The sequence below is a fragment of the Aquarana catesbeiana genome, unplaced genomic scaffold, assembly GCF_042186555.1.
Source record: "Aquarana catesbeiana isolate 2022-GZ unplaced genomic scaffold, ASM4218655v1 unanchor229, whole genome shotgun sequence".
Taxonomy (NCBI): Eukaryota; Metazoa; Chordata; class Amphibia; order Anura; family Ranidae; genus Aquarana; species Aquarana catesbeiana.
The window spans coordinates 1,371,677-1,385,013 of NW_027362656.1; the positions used below are offsets into that span (position 1 = coordinate 1,371,677).

At 45.2% G+C, this 13,337-nt stretch overlaps 1 protein-coding gene across 1 annotated transcript in view; it reads right to left on the reverse strand.

Annotated features, from left to right (window-relative positions):
• The window catches only part of LOC141121774 (uncharacterized), a 144,271-nt gene that overhangs the window by 113,337 nt on the left and 17,597 nt on the right, over window positions 1–13,337 (reverse strand). Inside the window, exon 6 of the mRNA XM_073611493.1 lies at window positions 9,977–11,697. Coding sequence (XP_073467594.1) covers window positions 9,977–11,697 — 1,721 coding nt within the window. The remainder of the gene's footprint in view (window positions 1–9,976; window positions 11,698–13,337) is intronic.

Below are 13,337 nucleotides of genomic sequence, written 5' to 3' on the forward strand. Positions count from 1 at the left end.
TTTCATGTCTGAAAGTCCAATATTCTCTCACAAGCAGAGATGAGCCGAACACCCCCCTGTTCGGTTCGCACCAGAACATGCGAACAGGCAAAAAATTTGTTCGAAAACGCAAGCACCGTTAAAGTCTATGGGACACGAACATGAATAATCAAAAGTGCTAATTTTAAAGGCTTATATGCAAGTTATTGTCATAAAAAGTGTTTGGGGACCTGGGTCCTGCCCCAGGGGACAAGGATCAATGCAAAAAAAAGTTTTAAAAACATTCGTTTTTTCGGGAGCAGTGATTTTAATAATGCTTAAAGTGAAACAATAAAAGTGTAATATCCCTTTAAATTTCGTACCTGGGGGGTGTCTATAGTATGCCTGGAAAGGGGCGCATGTTTCCCGTGTTTAGAACAGTCTGACAGCAAAATGACATTTCAAAGGAAAAAAAGTAATTTAAAACTACTTGCGGCTATTAATGCATTGCTGGTCCGACAATACACATAGAAGTTCATTGATAAAAACGGCATGGGAATTCCCCACAGGGGAACCCCGAACCAAAATTTAAAAAAAAAAATGACGTGGGGGGTCCCCCTAAATTCCATACCAGGCCCTTCAGGTCTGGTATGGATATTAAGGGGAACCCCGGCCAAAAAAAAAAAAAAAGATGGCGTGGGGTCCCCCTCAAAATCTATACCAGACCTGAAGGTATGGATTTTAAGGGGAACCCCGCGCCAAAATTTTTAAAAAAATGGCGTGGGGTCCCCCTAAAAATCCATACCAGACCATTTTTCGAGCACGCAACCTGGCAGGCTGCAGGAAAAGAGGGGGGACGAGAGAGCGCCCCCCCTCCTGAACTATACCAGGCCACATGCCCTCAACATTGGGAGGGCGTTTTGGGGTAGCCCCCCAAAACACCTTGTTCCCATGTTGATGAGGACAAGGGCCTCATCCCTACAACCCTGGCCGGTGGTTGTGGGGGTCTGTGGGCGGGGGGCTTATCAGAATCTGGAAGCCCCCTTTAACAAGGGGACCCCCAGATCCTGGCCCTCCCCCCATTTCACTAAAAAACTGTCAAAAATGTTAAAAATGACAAGAGACAGTTTTTGACAATTCCTTTATTTAAATGCTTCTTCTTACTACTTTCTTCTATCTTCCTTCGGTTTCTTCCTCCATCTTCTTCTTCTTCTGGTTCTTCCTCCGGTGTTCTCGTCTGGCATCTCCTCCGTGGCATCGGCGTCTTCTTCCCTTCTTCTCCTCGGGCCACTCCGCATCCATGATGGCATGGAGGGAGGCTCCCGCTCTTCTCTTCATCTTTTCATCTTCTTCTCTTCATCTTCTTTTCGGGCCGCTCCGCATCCATGATGGCATGGAGGGAGGCTCCTGCTGTGTGACACTTCTCCTCTTCTGACGGTTGACCCGGTGACCCCGTCCCTCCCCCAAAGCACCCTCCCAATGTTGAGGGCATGTGGCCTAGTACGGTTAAGGAGGGGGGCGCTCCCTCATCCCCCCCTCTTTTCCTGCGGCCTGCCAGGTTGCGTGCTCGGAAAACGGTCTGGTATGGATCTTTAGGGGGACCCCACGCCGTTTTTTTTTTTTTATTTTGGCGCGGGGTTCCCCTTAAAATCCATACCAGACCCTTCAGGTCTGGTATAGATTTTGAGGGGGACCCCATGCCATTTTTTTTTAAATTTTGGCCGGTGTTCCCCTTAATATCCATACCAGACCTGAAGGGCCTGGTATGAAATTTAGGGGGACCCCCACGTCATTTTTTTTTTTAATTTTGGTTCGGGGTTCCCCTGTGGGGAATTCCCATGCCGTTTTTATCAATTAACTTTTATCTGTATTGTCGGACCGGCAATGCATTAATAGCCGCTAGTAGTTTAAATTACTTTTTTTCCTTTGAAATGTCATTTTGCTTTCAGACTGTTCTAAACACGGGAAACACGCGCCCCTTTACAGGCATACTATAGACACCCCCCAGGTACGAAATTTAAAGGGATATTACACTTTTATTGTTTCACTTTAAGCATTATTAAAATCACTGCTACCGAAAAAATGGCCGTTTTTAAAACTTTTTTTTGCATTGATCCATGTCCCCTGGGGCAGGACCCAGGTCCCCAAACACTTTTTATGACAATACCATGAATATAAGCCTGTAAAATTAGCACTTTTATTTTCTCCCATAGACTTTTAAAGGGTGTTCCGCGGCATTCGAATTTGCCGCGAACACCCCAAATTGTTCGCCGTTCGGCGTACTTGCGAACAGCTGATGTTCAAGTCGAACATGAGTTCAACTCGAACTCAAAGCTCATCCCTACTCACAAGTAATGGCACTTCCACCTTTGAATCTGGACAACCATTCAGAACAGCAGATTTACATGCTTGCAAACTCTCGTCAATTTCTGTGTGCTGTTTTATGTGAAGCAAAGGCTGGTCTGTGACGTTTAGATCTGAATAATTGAGCTGTGATAGGACATCCAGGTCCTGTTGAACATTATAGCTGGGGGCGTGGACTGGACATGGCTGTGTGAAGACGTGTCTTCTGTGAGGTCCTGGCCTTCCCCTGCCTATCTTGACATATTATCGGATATAATCGTCTGTTTTATTGGTATGCTAGCTGTGAAAAGGTACAGGACCAAATCATCAGCTAGAGTGACCCGCTCCCATACATCCCAGGGGGAGATTCACTGTATGCACTGCACCTCTCCAGGCGTCATTTTGGTGGCACCTCATGTCAGGGGTGACAATTTCCCCGCTCCGTAGGGAGACAAGTCATCTTGACGGGGATATCCGGGCGCTTCTGCAGGCCCTACCTACTAAACAGGAAATTGAGGCCCTGCTGCGTAGTGGCCCTGGAGCGCTCTCATGGTGGACCTTCAACTTCATTTGGAGAACCTGTAAGACAGAAGCTGCAGGATTAATCTGCGGCTGCAAAGTCTCCCGGAGGCAACGGGCACCGAAGATCTGCCAGCCACAGTGAGTGCCATCTTCCAAAGGGTCTTAAACTCCCAAAAGGCAGATGTGGTACTCGACAAAGCTCATTGAGCACTAGGCCCTAGATCTACTGATCCCAATAGACCCCTAGATGTGGTGTGTCGTTTGCATCGGTACGCTCAGAAGGAACTGATTATCCACAAAGCATGGGAGAGGGGAGGTGTGGACTTTGACAGTGCACCCATCAGGATTCTTCTGGATCTCTCGAGGGCGACTCTTCAGTGCAGGGCCCTCCTGCGTCCAGTCATAGACCTGGCAGGAGAGAGGGCACCACGTACAGATAGGGCTACCTATTGGCGGTCACCTTTCAAAAAGCCTCCGCCTCCTTTACTCTGTGTACGCCTGCAGACTTACCAGAGCTGTTCACCTTCCTGGATGTGGAGCCTATCCAAGTTCCGCATTGGCTCCAGCTTCTCCCACAACCGATAGGTCACCCTGGTTCTTCTGGGCCCCGAGTTCCCCCTCAAACACGCCAACAATGATCATGGAGGAGGTCCTGAGCCCCCTCCGGGGAGTAGTCCCATGAGTCAGAGTTTTTCTTCCACCTGTTTGCAGCGCAGTATGTGGCTGTGGGACTAATGGCGGACATTCATAGTAGTCCCAGCCGCTGGCCTACACCTGCCTGACTTGCTCCTTGCTGAAAGGGTTTGCCTGGAGGTTTACCCCCTTAGCGCTACCTGGTTTTATCGTTCAGTGGAAACAAGAAAGAGTTTTAACCACCTTTAGTCCCTTTAATTTATGCATCTCTATGCCACCTCCATGCGGGGATACCACAAATGTTATGGTTGCGAGGTCTTTGTGCCTCAATGTTTTTTCTGCTTTACGATCTTCATATAGCAGTGACTTCAGTGTCTTCTAGTATACTTCTTAGCCAAGGTCTTTGAGCCTGAATATTTTCCTGCTAAGTGCATTTTTGTTCCTTACATGCCTGTGCTGCCTTACCATGTTCATAATGTATTCACCTAGTGCCTAAATGATTTTAGTGAGCTACCTGCTTCTATAGAGTTTCTGCTGAGGTTCCAGGACCTCTCATTGGTTTGCTCATAGAGGGCTTCACAAATCATATGGGAGCTGTGTTGCTTGACCCAAGCTCCTCTATGGGACCAGCGGGATTATGGTCTAGAGGTCACCGTGATGACCACAAGCTATTGTACAAAAGGTGGTTTATGCCTGCCGCTTTCATTTCAGTGCTGATATGCATATGCTCCCTGCCACATACTTCCCCTCCTGGTATGACTAGCATAACATATGTGTAACAGCCCAGTCCCTGAGGGTTCTCACCCCCTTCCCACCCCACCCTCCTCACCCCCCCCCCGTGGTGGATCCAAAGTTGTAGTGGGCGATGCTCATGCTTAGGGAGATGCTGAAATATATATGGAGTGGCTAGGGAGGATTGGAGGTCCCCACCTGGGGGAGACAGGTGCCGCCGCACTCTCACTGAGTCTGCACTCCGTGCTTCAGTGACACAGCCAGAGCCCGGAGATCAGTGTGAGAGCGAGTCTCCTCCCTTGCTCTGCCCATATTATAGAGTCTCACACAAATCTCTCCTGAGCTGGTAAGTGCAGAATATATGGAGGGGGAATCTGTATACCCAGCCTCTCTGTATATACCAGCCTCTCTGTATATACCAGCCTCTCTGTATATACTAGCCTCTCTGTATATACCAGCCTCTCTGTATATACCAGCCTCTGTATATACCCAGCCTCTCTGTATATACCAAGCCTCTCTGTATATACCAGCCTCTCTCTGTATACCCAGCCTCTCTGTATATACCAGCCTCTCTGTATATACCCAGCCTCTCTGTATATACCCAGCCTCTCTGTATACCCAGCCTCTCTGTATATACCTAGCCTATCTTCTGTATACCCAGCCTCTCTGTATATACCCAGCCTCTCTGTATGCCCAGCCTCTCTGTATATACCCAGCCTCTCTGTATATACCAGCCTCTCTGTATATACCTAGCCTCTCTGTATATACCCAGCCTCTCTTCTGCATACCCAGCCTCTCTGTATATACCCAGCCTCCTTGTGTATATACCAGCCGCCTCTCTGTATATACCCAGCCTATCTTCTGTATACCCAGCCTCTCTGTATACCCAGACTCTCTATATATACCCAGCCTCTCCATGCTTCAGTGACACAGCCAGAGCCCACAGCCCGGAGATCAGTGTGAGAGCGAGTCTCCTCCCTTGCTCTGCCCATATTATAGAGTTGGGATAAACGTTCTCACACAAATCTCTCCTGAGCTGGTAAGTGCAGAATATATGGAGGGGGAGGGGCTGTGGCCTTGAGTACTTCTCCGTGAGAGCAAATGAACATATAACTAATATCAAAAAAGGACATACTAATCATAGCGTCCCGAGACATTTTCTTCACTGTCATCATCAGAATCCAATGGGGACGAGCTTTCAAGTTATAGATAAGTTTGTCCCCCACTGGAGAGGCAAGTCACTGAAGAGGGGCGTGTCCAAATTAGAGACTTTCTGGATACACCAATTAAAAATGGTCTCAACATCGATTGGGACATTAATGCATTCATCAATCAATCTTGAGCATTAGATCATCAGTATTAGGCATTAATGCATTCACCATTAATTAACCTTGAGTATGAGTCCTGCTCTCTCCCCCCTTTTTGATATATTTTAACTTTTAGTATTTACTGTCATCTAGACTCCACACCGATTATTTTGAATGATCTGCAGATACACCCATTTGATGGAGCTATTAATTAGTGGATAGAGATTATTACCACCTCATATAGGGGTTCCACCTTTATAGAGATATAACGTTTTTTACATGTATAGATCTGTGAATATTTAGTTTTCCATTTATATGGATTTATATTATAGTTTCTTATGTGAACTACGTTATATGTAATTATACTGTTGGCGTTATGTGAAGCGGTATACTTATAGTTCTGAAATCTTTCTTAAGGTAAATATATTTGTACATCACCGTTAATTATGTCATGAGTGTCCCCTTGTTTCTTTTTTCCGTTTAAAATCCGGAAGTTTAACTCACAACACAGCCCATATTGAGGCTTGGATCGCAAATAGCGTTCCAAGGTCTGATACCATCGGCACGTCTCGCGGTATTATTGGTGAAGGCTGACGTAGTTTTACGCTATCCTATCCACTTGAACCGCATTCGCGTTCCAAGGTCTATTGGCGCCGATGGGTCTCGCAAGACTATTGATGACGACCAACGTGCGTTACGCTGTGCGGTCCACGTCAGTGGATTCAGCGGATAGGCACACCGGGATTGGACGAGTTTAATGTCCATTATTCTCAGTGCTAATGAGTGGGCCTGAACACTGAGGTAACACTTCATAGGAGGACCAGATCGAGGCTTGGTTCTTCACCCTCTCCCCATTTGCCAGAGATAACATCCTGGACGCCATTTTTCCATAAACCCGGAAGTGGTGCTTCACATGGCGAAAACAGGTGATTTTGATGTTTGGTTGTATATTTCATATATAAAGATGTCAGTGGCTAGCAGGCATGCACCCCAGTTGAAGTCCACAAGGACGAAACGCGTCGGGTCCGATATGCCTGCTGAGCCACTTATTTTATAAGCGCTTTTTTATATACTGTCAGTTTTTATTTTGGGTTTTATTTGTGTCAGTACCCAAATACCTTTTTACTTCATTAAATTTCTTATGAAGCAGATTTACACTATGTGGAGGATTTTTTTCATTTTTTCCCCTTGACGGGCATACACCCTACTGATTGACCAACATTCGGAGTGTATGTATCAGCATCTGCTTGTTTGAACCGGAGAGATCCCAAGAGTGTATTATTACGATCGGGACGATCGGTGAGTAATCTCTACCACGCTTCACAGCGTCAGGATCAGGTTCGGCACCCATCTCCCCTGGGATAACCATTCCTTGGATGGTTTGGATACAAGCTTGTCTGACTCGCAGCCCTTGGCTAGTGAGTCCACCCATTCTGGTAAGGGTATTTTATTCGCTATATACATCCACCAGATATCCTAGTGCCAGGTCACCCCAAGGTCCATTCCAGTTATTCCAGAGCAAGGAAATCCAACCCATTGGGAAGCATTGGACTGGTTCCTCTTCAACACTTCCAACACCAGATTTATGCACTATTTAATATTTTGGTGAACACCGATTAATCAACTTTGTTGAGTTGATACACATGATAATATTCACCTGTTTTTGTTTCTACACTTAATTTCATCACCATTTGTCATATATAGGTGTAATTTTTTGTTACTGTTACACGTGTTTCACGTTTTTAGATGTATGCATGCGTTTGTACATGGGTACTTTTTGTATGCACTTCTTATGGGAGTACACAGGTCCTAATAATTATTTTTGATTTTAGGAAGCTATCACTTTCATATGTATGATTTAAAATAGGATGAACACTACTCACATGCGTCAAGCATTAAAGTTTGAGTTATCACTTATATACCTTTCAGGCTCATTAAATTGAGTTTGTCTAGTAAAACTTTATCGCTCAAGCCAATCTCCAGACGTACATTCTGGTGAATTTGTTGCCTGATAACGGACAATATATTTTTTTCAGCGCCACATTGTTATACACGTTTATTTCCTTGCAATCTGTCTATTGGTTATGTTGGCTGCTTGTTCTATATAGTTAGCGCAATATTATTACATATATTTCCTAGGAGGAGGGAGTCAGAGGGACACACCGCTGTGCATGTGCTGCGCTGTCTGAGGTCTGTACACTGTATTGTAATGTAGATGGACATGTGCGGGGGGCGCTGTGGGAGAAGGGTCTACTAGCACGGGTACTGAGGGGGGTCTGCACTGAGGGAGGGTCTGCACAGGGGGAGTGTCTGCTCTCAGAGGGGGTCTATACTGAGGGGGAGGTCTATACTGGTGAATGTGGGTCTCTAGTTAGTGGAGAGGGGTCTTTACTGAGAGAGGGGGTCTGTAGTCAGTGGAGGGGGGTCTGTACTAGGGGGGGGACTATAGTTGGTGGGGGGGTGACACCAATTTTTTCCGCACCCGATGACACCCCCCCTAGTGACACAACTGAATTAGGGTCTATTCATAAAACATTTGCATAGTTATAAATCCATGGAAAGTGCATGTACATTCCTTCTGTGTGAATGGGATGGGGAGAACAAACGTTGATAGACTTTTTTCCAAGCTGTTTGAATGGTTTCCATTGATTTAAAATGGAAAATACCATATTTACTATTAGATGGGGCTAATTTCTTTGATACTTAGCGCCATCTAAAGGCCAAATGCAGTATTTCCCATTTTAAATCAATGGCTGGTTTATTAGTGTTTGTTTAAATAACTTTTATGATACACTAAAAATATATGTTGGACCCTCAGCGAGCCGCCTACCTAATTAGTATGTCAAAAAAGAAACAATACTAATATATGGGGATTGAATAACCTCAAAGACGTTAGACTAAAAATGACAAAATGAAAAAAAGAGGGAAAAGGAGAGGATTGGAGCTCACGGTATGAAGATTAAATGGCAAACTTGAAATGAAAACCTGTAATAGCTCAACCAAGGCTGTGGTAGCACATATCTATGGAACTTCTTTCACCATACAAACATGATTAGCAAAAAAGATTTATCGGTGTCAAAGATAAGAAAGACATTAAAAAACATCATGCATATATCAGCATTAAAGCTATAAAAACAAAAGGACATCTCCGGACAGGTGGTGCAATTCCACTCAAATTGCAGGAGTTATAAAAATGCTGTAATACAGCTGGGATAATATCCCCAGGTCTAAGCGACCTCTGAAGAGTGACCCAAATGTTGAACTGATATTTAAAAAGGGAGGATGGATAAAGTCAAAGCACAAAGTGGAAGCTATGAGATGATATGAATGGTTCTCCCGATCTGCATTGGAAAAAGATGGATAAGTAGATGATTGTATTGATCTAGAAGGTAGGTGTAAAGAAATAGGGGAGCGTTGCTGGGTAACAGTGGTCAGGAGGAGATGTACAAGTGGAATAGTGATGAATATGGGGGTCCAATAAAGTGATGTGTGGCTCACTAAAACCAGAAGAACATGGTCCTCCTTGGCCTCCCTCTCACTGTACCAATCAGAGTCCCTATGAGGTCTTGCTCTCAAACCCCAAATGAAAGAGCAATGTGAAGAGGTAATCCTTTCCAAAAAGTAATAGTCCTTTCCAAAGAATGGTAAATGTATTTATACTGTACTTATCAGCTTGTCATCAAGTCCACAGGTCCAGGGTCCCGGGGGGGAAGGTCCTCCCTTGTCTTTGAAAACAGCAGTCTTCTAAAGTGTGTAGAACCATATATGGGTCAAAGGCATGTAGTCCAGAGATGGGCCGCGCTGGCCTGACCGCTTTCACCCATCTCTGCATCAGAGGCTGGTTGCCAATGTGGTTCATTGCACTTTTATCCTTCAGTGTCTACTTAACTCACAAGTGCATGAGTCCAATCTCAGATATTACAATCAAACCATGCCTGACAAATGATAATTAAGGGCTCTACTAGCCATAATTCACCTCAGTGATTTCCTATGACCATCAGCTCCATCTAGTGACCATAATGGAGTATTTTTCCTGAAATACTGCAATAAAAATAGCACAATACCACATTATGGCCACTAGATGGTGCCAAGGAAATCAGTGTATGAAATACAATACATCCAATATTCATCACTTCCGGGTGAATGCCGGTCACATTCAACTATTTTTTTTTAATAGACCTCTAAGTGTTTGTGAAAGTTTACACCACATTTTTATTTTTCTCCTGCTATCAATGGCCAACACAGTACAACACTTCATCCATGTCTTTGGTGATCTCTGATCTCCTTAAGAACTGTTTCTTACATGATGAAGATCAGCCATGGACTATATCTGAGGTGTATATCAGGGTGTGCTTCTTCCCCACATGAGAGCTGTGATGTCCAGCAACATTCACATAGAAGACATTTCCTGCACTCAAGGCACTAATACACCTCGAGGGTTGTGTGGGATCCCTGATGTACAGGAAGACAGGACTTCAGTGAGGAACAATTCCCTCACTCAGGACAGGAATACGACTTCTCCCCATGTGAGATTTCTGATGTGTGTGAAGATGGGACTTCTGTGAAAAACATTTCCCGCACTCAGGACAGGAATACGGCTTCTCCCCCGTGTGAGATCTCTGATGTGTGTCAAGACTGCACTTCACTGAAAAACATTTTCCACACTCAAGACAGGAGTACGGCTTCTCCCCCGTGTGTGATCTTATATGCTCATTAAGATTGGATTTAGAAGGGAAACATTTCCCGCACTCAGGACAGGAATACGGCTTCTCTCCTGTGTGAGATCTTTCATGCCTATTAAGATAGGATTTATAATGGAAACACTTCCCGCACTCAGTACAGGAATACGGTTTCTCCCCCGTGTGAGATCTCTGATGTGTGTAAAGATGGGACTTCTGTGAAAAACATTTCCCGCACTCAGGACAGGAATACGGCTTCTCTCCTGTGTGAGATATTTTATGCACATTAAGATGGGATTTAGAACGGAAACACTTCCCGCACTCAGTACAGGAAAAGCTCTTTTCTGTTGGAAGGACGGCACCGTCCCTCACAGTCTGAGGTTCCTCAGGATAAGAGGAATACGATGGTCTATCTACACTGTGTGGTGCCGGACAGACATTTGAGGTAGCCGGGTTTTCTCCTGGACTAATACCGTTATGATAACTCTGATGTGTGAAAAGTTGTGACTTTAGTACAAAGCATTTCCCACACTCAGGACAGGAATACGGCTTCTCCCCTGTGTGAGTTCTCTGATGTCTGTAAAGATCAGACTTCTGTGAAAAACATTTCCCGCACTCAGGACAGGAATACGGCTTCTCCCCCGTGTGAGATCTCTGATGTGTGTAAAGATCAGACTTCTGTGAAAAACATTTCCCGCACTCAGGACAGGAATACGGCTTCTCCCCTGTGTGAGATCTCTGATGTGTGTCAAGACTGGACTTTACTAAAAAACATTTCCCACACTCAGGACAGGAATATGGTTTCTCCCCCGTGTGAGATCTCTGATGTGTGTAGAGATTGCACTTCTCTGAAAAACATTTTCCACACTCAGGACAGGAATACGGCTTCTCCCCCGTGTGAGATCTTTGATGTTTGTAAAGATTGGACATCACTGAAAAACATTTCCCACACTCAGGACAGGAATATGGCTTCTCTCCCGTGTGAGATCTTTGATGTGTGTAAAGATTGGACTTCACTGAAAAACATTTCCCGCACTCAGTACAGGAATACGGCTTCTCTCCTGTATGAGATCTTTTATGCCTATTAAGATAGGATTTATAATGGAAACACTTCCCACACTCAGTACAGACATACGGTTTCTCCCCTGTGTGAGATTTCTGATGTGTGTCTAGACTGGACTTCTGTGAAAAACATTTCCCACACTCAGGACAGGAATATGGCTTCTCCCCCGTGTGAGATCTTACATGCACATTAAGTTTGGATTTAGAAGGGAAACACTTCCCGCACTCAGTACAGGAAAACCTCTTATCTGTTGGAAGGATGGCACCGTCCCTCACAGTCTGAGGTTCCTCAGGATAAGAGGAATACGATGGTCCATCTACACTGTGTCGTGTCGGATGGACATTTGAGGTAGTCGGGTTTTCTCCTGGACTATACTGTGTGATGTCCTCATCTTCTACTTTACAGTCTGGAGACAAAGTGAGACAATCCTCTGAGGTTTTCCTCATCTCCCGTCCATCTACTAAAATATAAATAAAAAGATTATTACTAGACATGAGCTGATTGGTTCCTGCTGTGCGCCAATCAAATCATCAGATATGAAATGTCCAGCTGGTAGGAAATGGGTGTAACTAAAGAGAATACATATTATGTGTATATATAGCAGTGGGGAGAGGGGAGAGAGCAGAAGTCAGGACTATGTAATGTACAACATAGAGTATATAGTGCAGGGGTCAGGAATATGTAATGTACAACAGAGAATATAGCGCAGTTATCAGGAATATGTAATGTACAACAGAGTATATAGTGCAGGGGTCAGGAGTATGTAATATATAATATAAATTATACAGTGTAAGGGTCAAGACTCATAATATTGGTATTCAGTGGAAGCTTAAATGTTTACATGAGACAAGTTGCAGAGGTCCCACACTGCTGCCTCCCATCTCCTGAGACTGCACTCAGTGACTTGGGTCTGAGACTATACAGACATCCCTCCACCTGGCACAGCCAGCAAACAAAGCAAGTAATCCTGGGGGGATTGTTCTGTCAGAGATCATGCTTATCCCTGGTCATGAGGTAGAAGACCCAAAGCACATACCCAAGGTGCCTAGGTTGAGCAACATTTATGGTGAAAATTAGGGTTGTCCCGATACTAGTATCGGGACCGATACTGGGCATTTGCACGAGTACTTGTACTCGCACAAATGCTCCCGATGCCTTATCCGACACATGGTTGGCGGGCGGAGTCAGCGTGTGGACGGAGAGGGCAGGCGGAGTCGGCATGTGGACGGAGTGGGTGGGCGGAGTCAGCGTGTGGACGGAGAGGGTGGGAGGAGTTAGCCTGTGTAATGATACACATTACAAGAGGGCGTGTGTGAAGGGGGCGTGTCTTCTGCTGCCCTGTACCTCGCTGTGACAGAGATTGAAGCTGAGTTTACTTTCACTTTCCTATCTCCTCGGGAGATCCCGGTACAAAATTACAGAGAGAGATCAGGAAGAGAGAGACATACGAAGGAGAGGGAGAATTCAGAGAGAGAGAGAGAGAGACATAACAGAGAGAGACGTCGGCGGCTGAACATCCCGACGCCCATCTTGGTACACCCTGCACTCGGCTGTAGTAAGCCAGCAGCGGACATCTTGTTACACCCAGCTCGAACTATGTGGGCTGGGTGTAACAAGATGTCTGCTGCTGCTTACTGCGGCAGGGTGTACCAAGATGGGCTTCACAGCACAGCATTTCAAAAATAAATCCTTTCCTCATGTCATTTATTGCTGCATTTCAGTGCCAGCCACCTATCAGTGTTGTCTATCAGTGCCAGCCACCTGTCAGTGCCACCTATCAGTGCCCAAAAGTCCTGCCTATCAGTGCCCATAAGTGCCGTCTATCAGTGCCAGCCACCTGTCAGTGCCCATAAGTGCCAGTCAGTGCCACCTATCAGTGCCCATCAGTCAAACTGTCACATGACATTTAAAAAAGTATCGGTAATTGGTATCGGCAAGTACTTGAAAAAAGTATTGGTACTTGTACTCAGTCTTAAAAAAGTGGTATCGGGGCAACCCTAGTGAACCCAGCTGAACCCCAGAATCTCCATAAATGCAGTCTAGATACATAAATTGTGTCTTCAGCACAGAGAAGGAAGATTATCATCCAGTCCTTGCCCT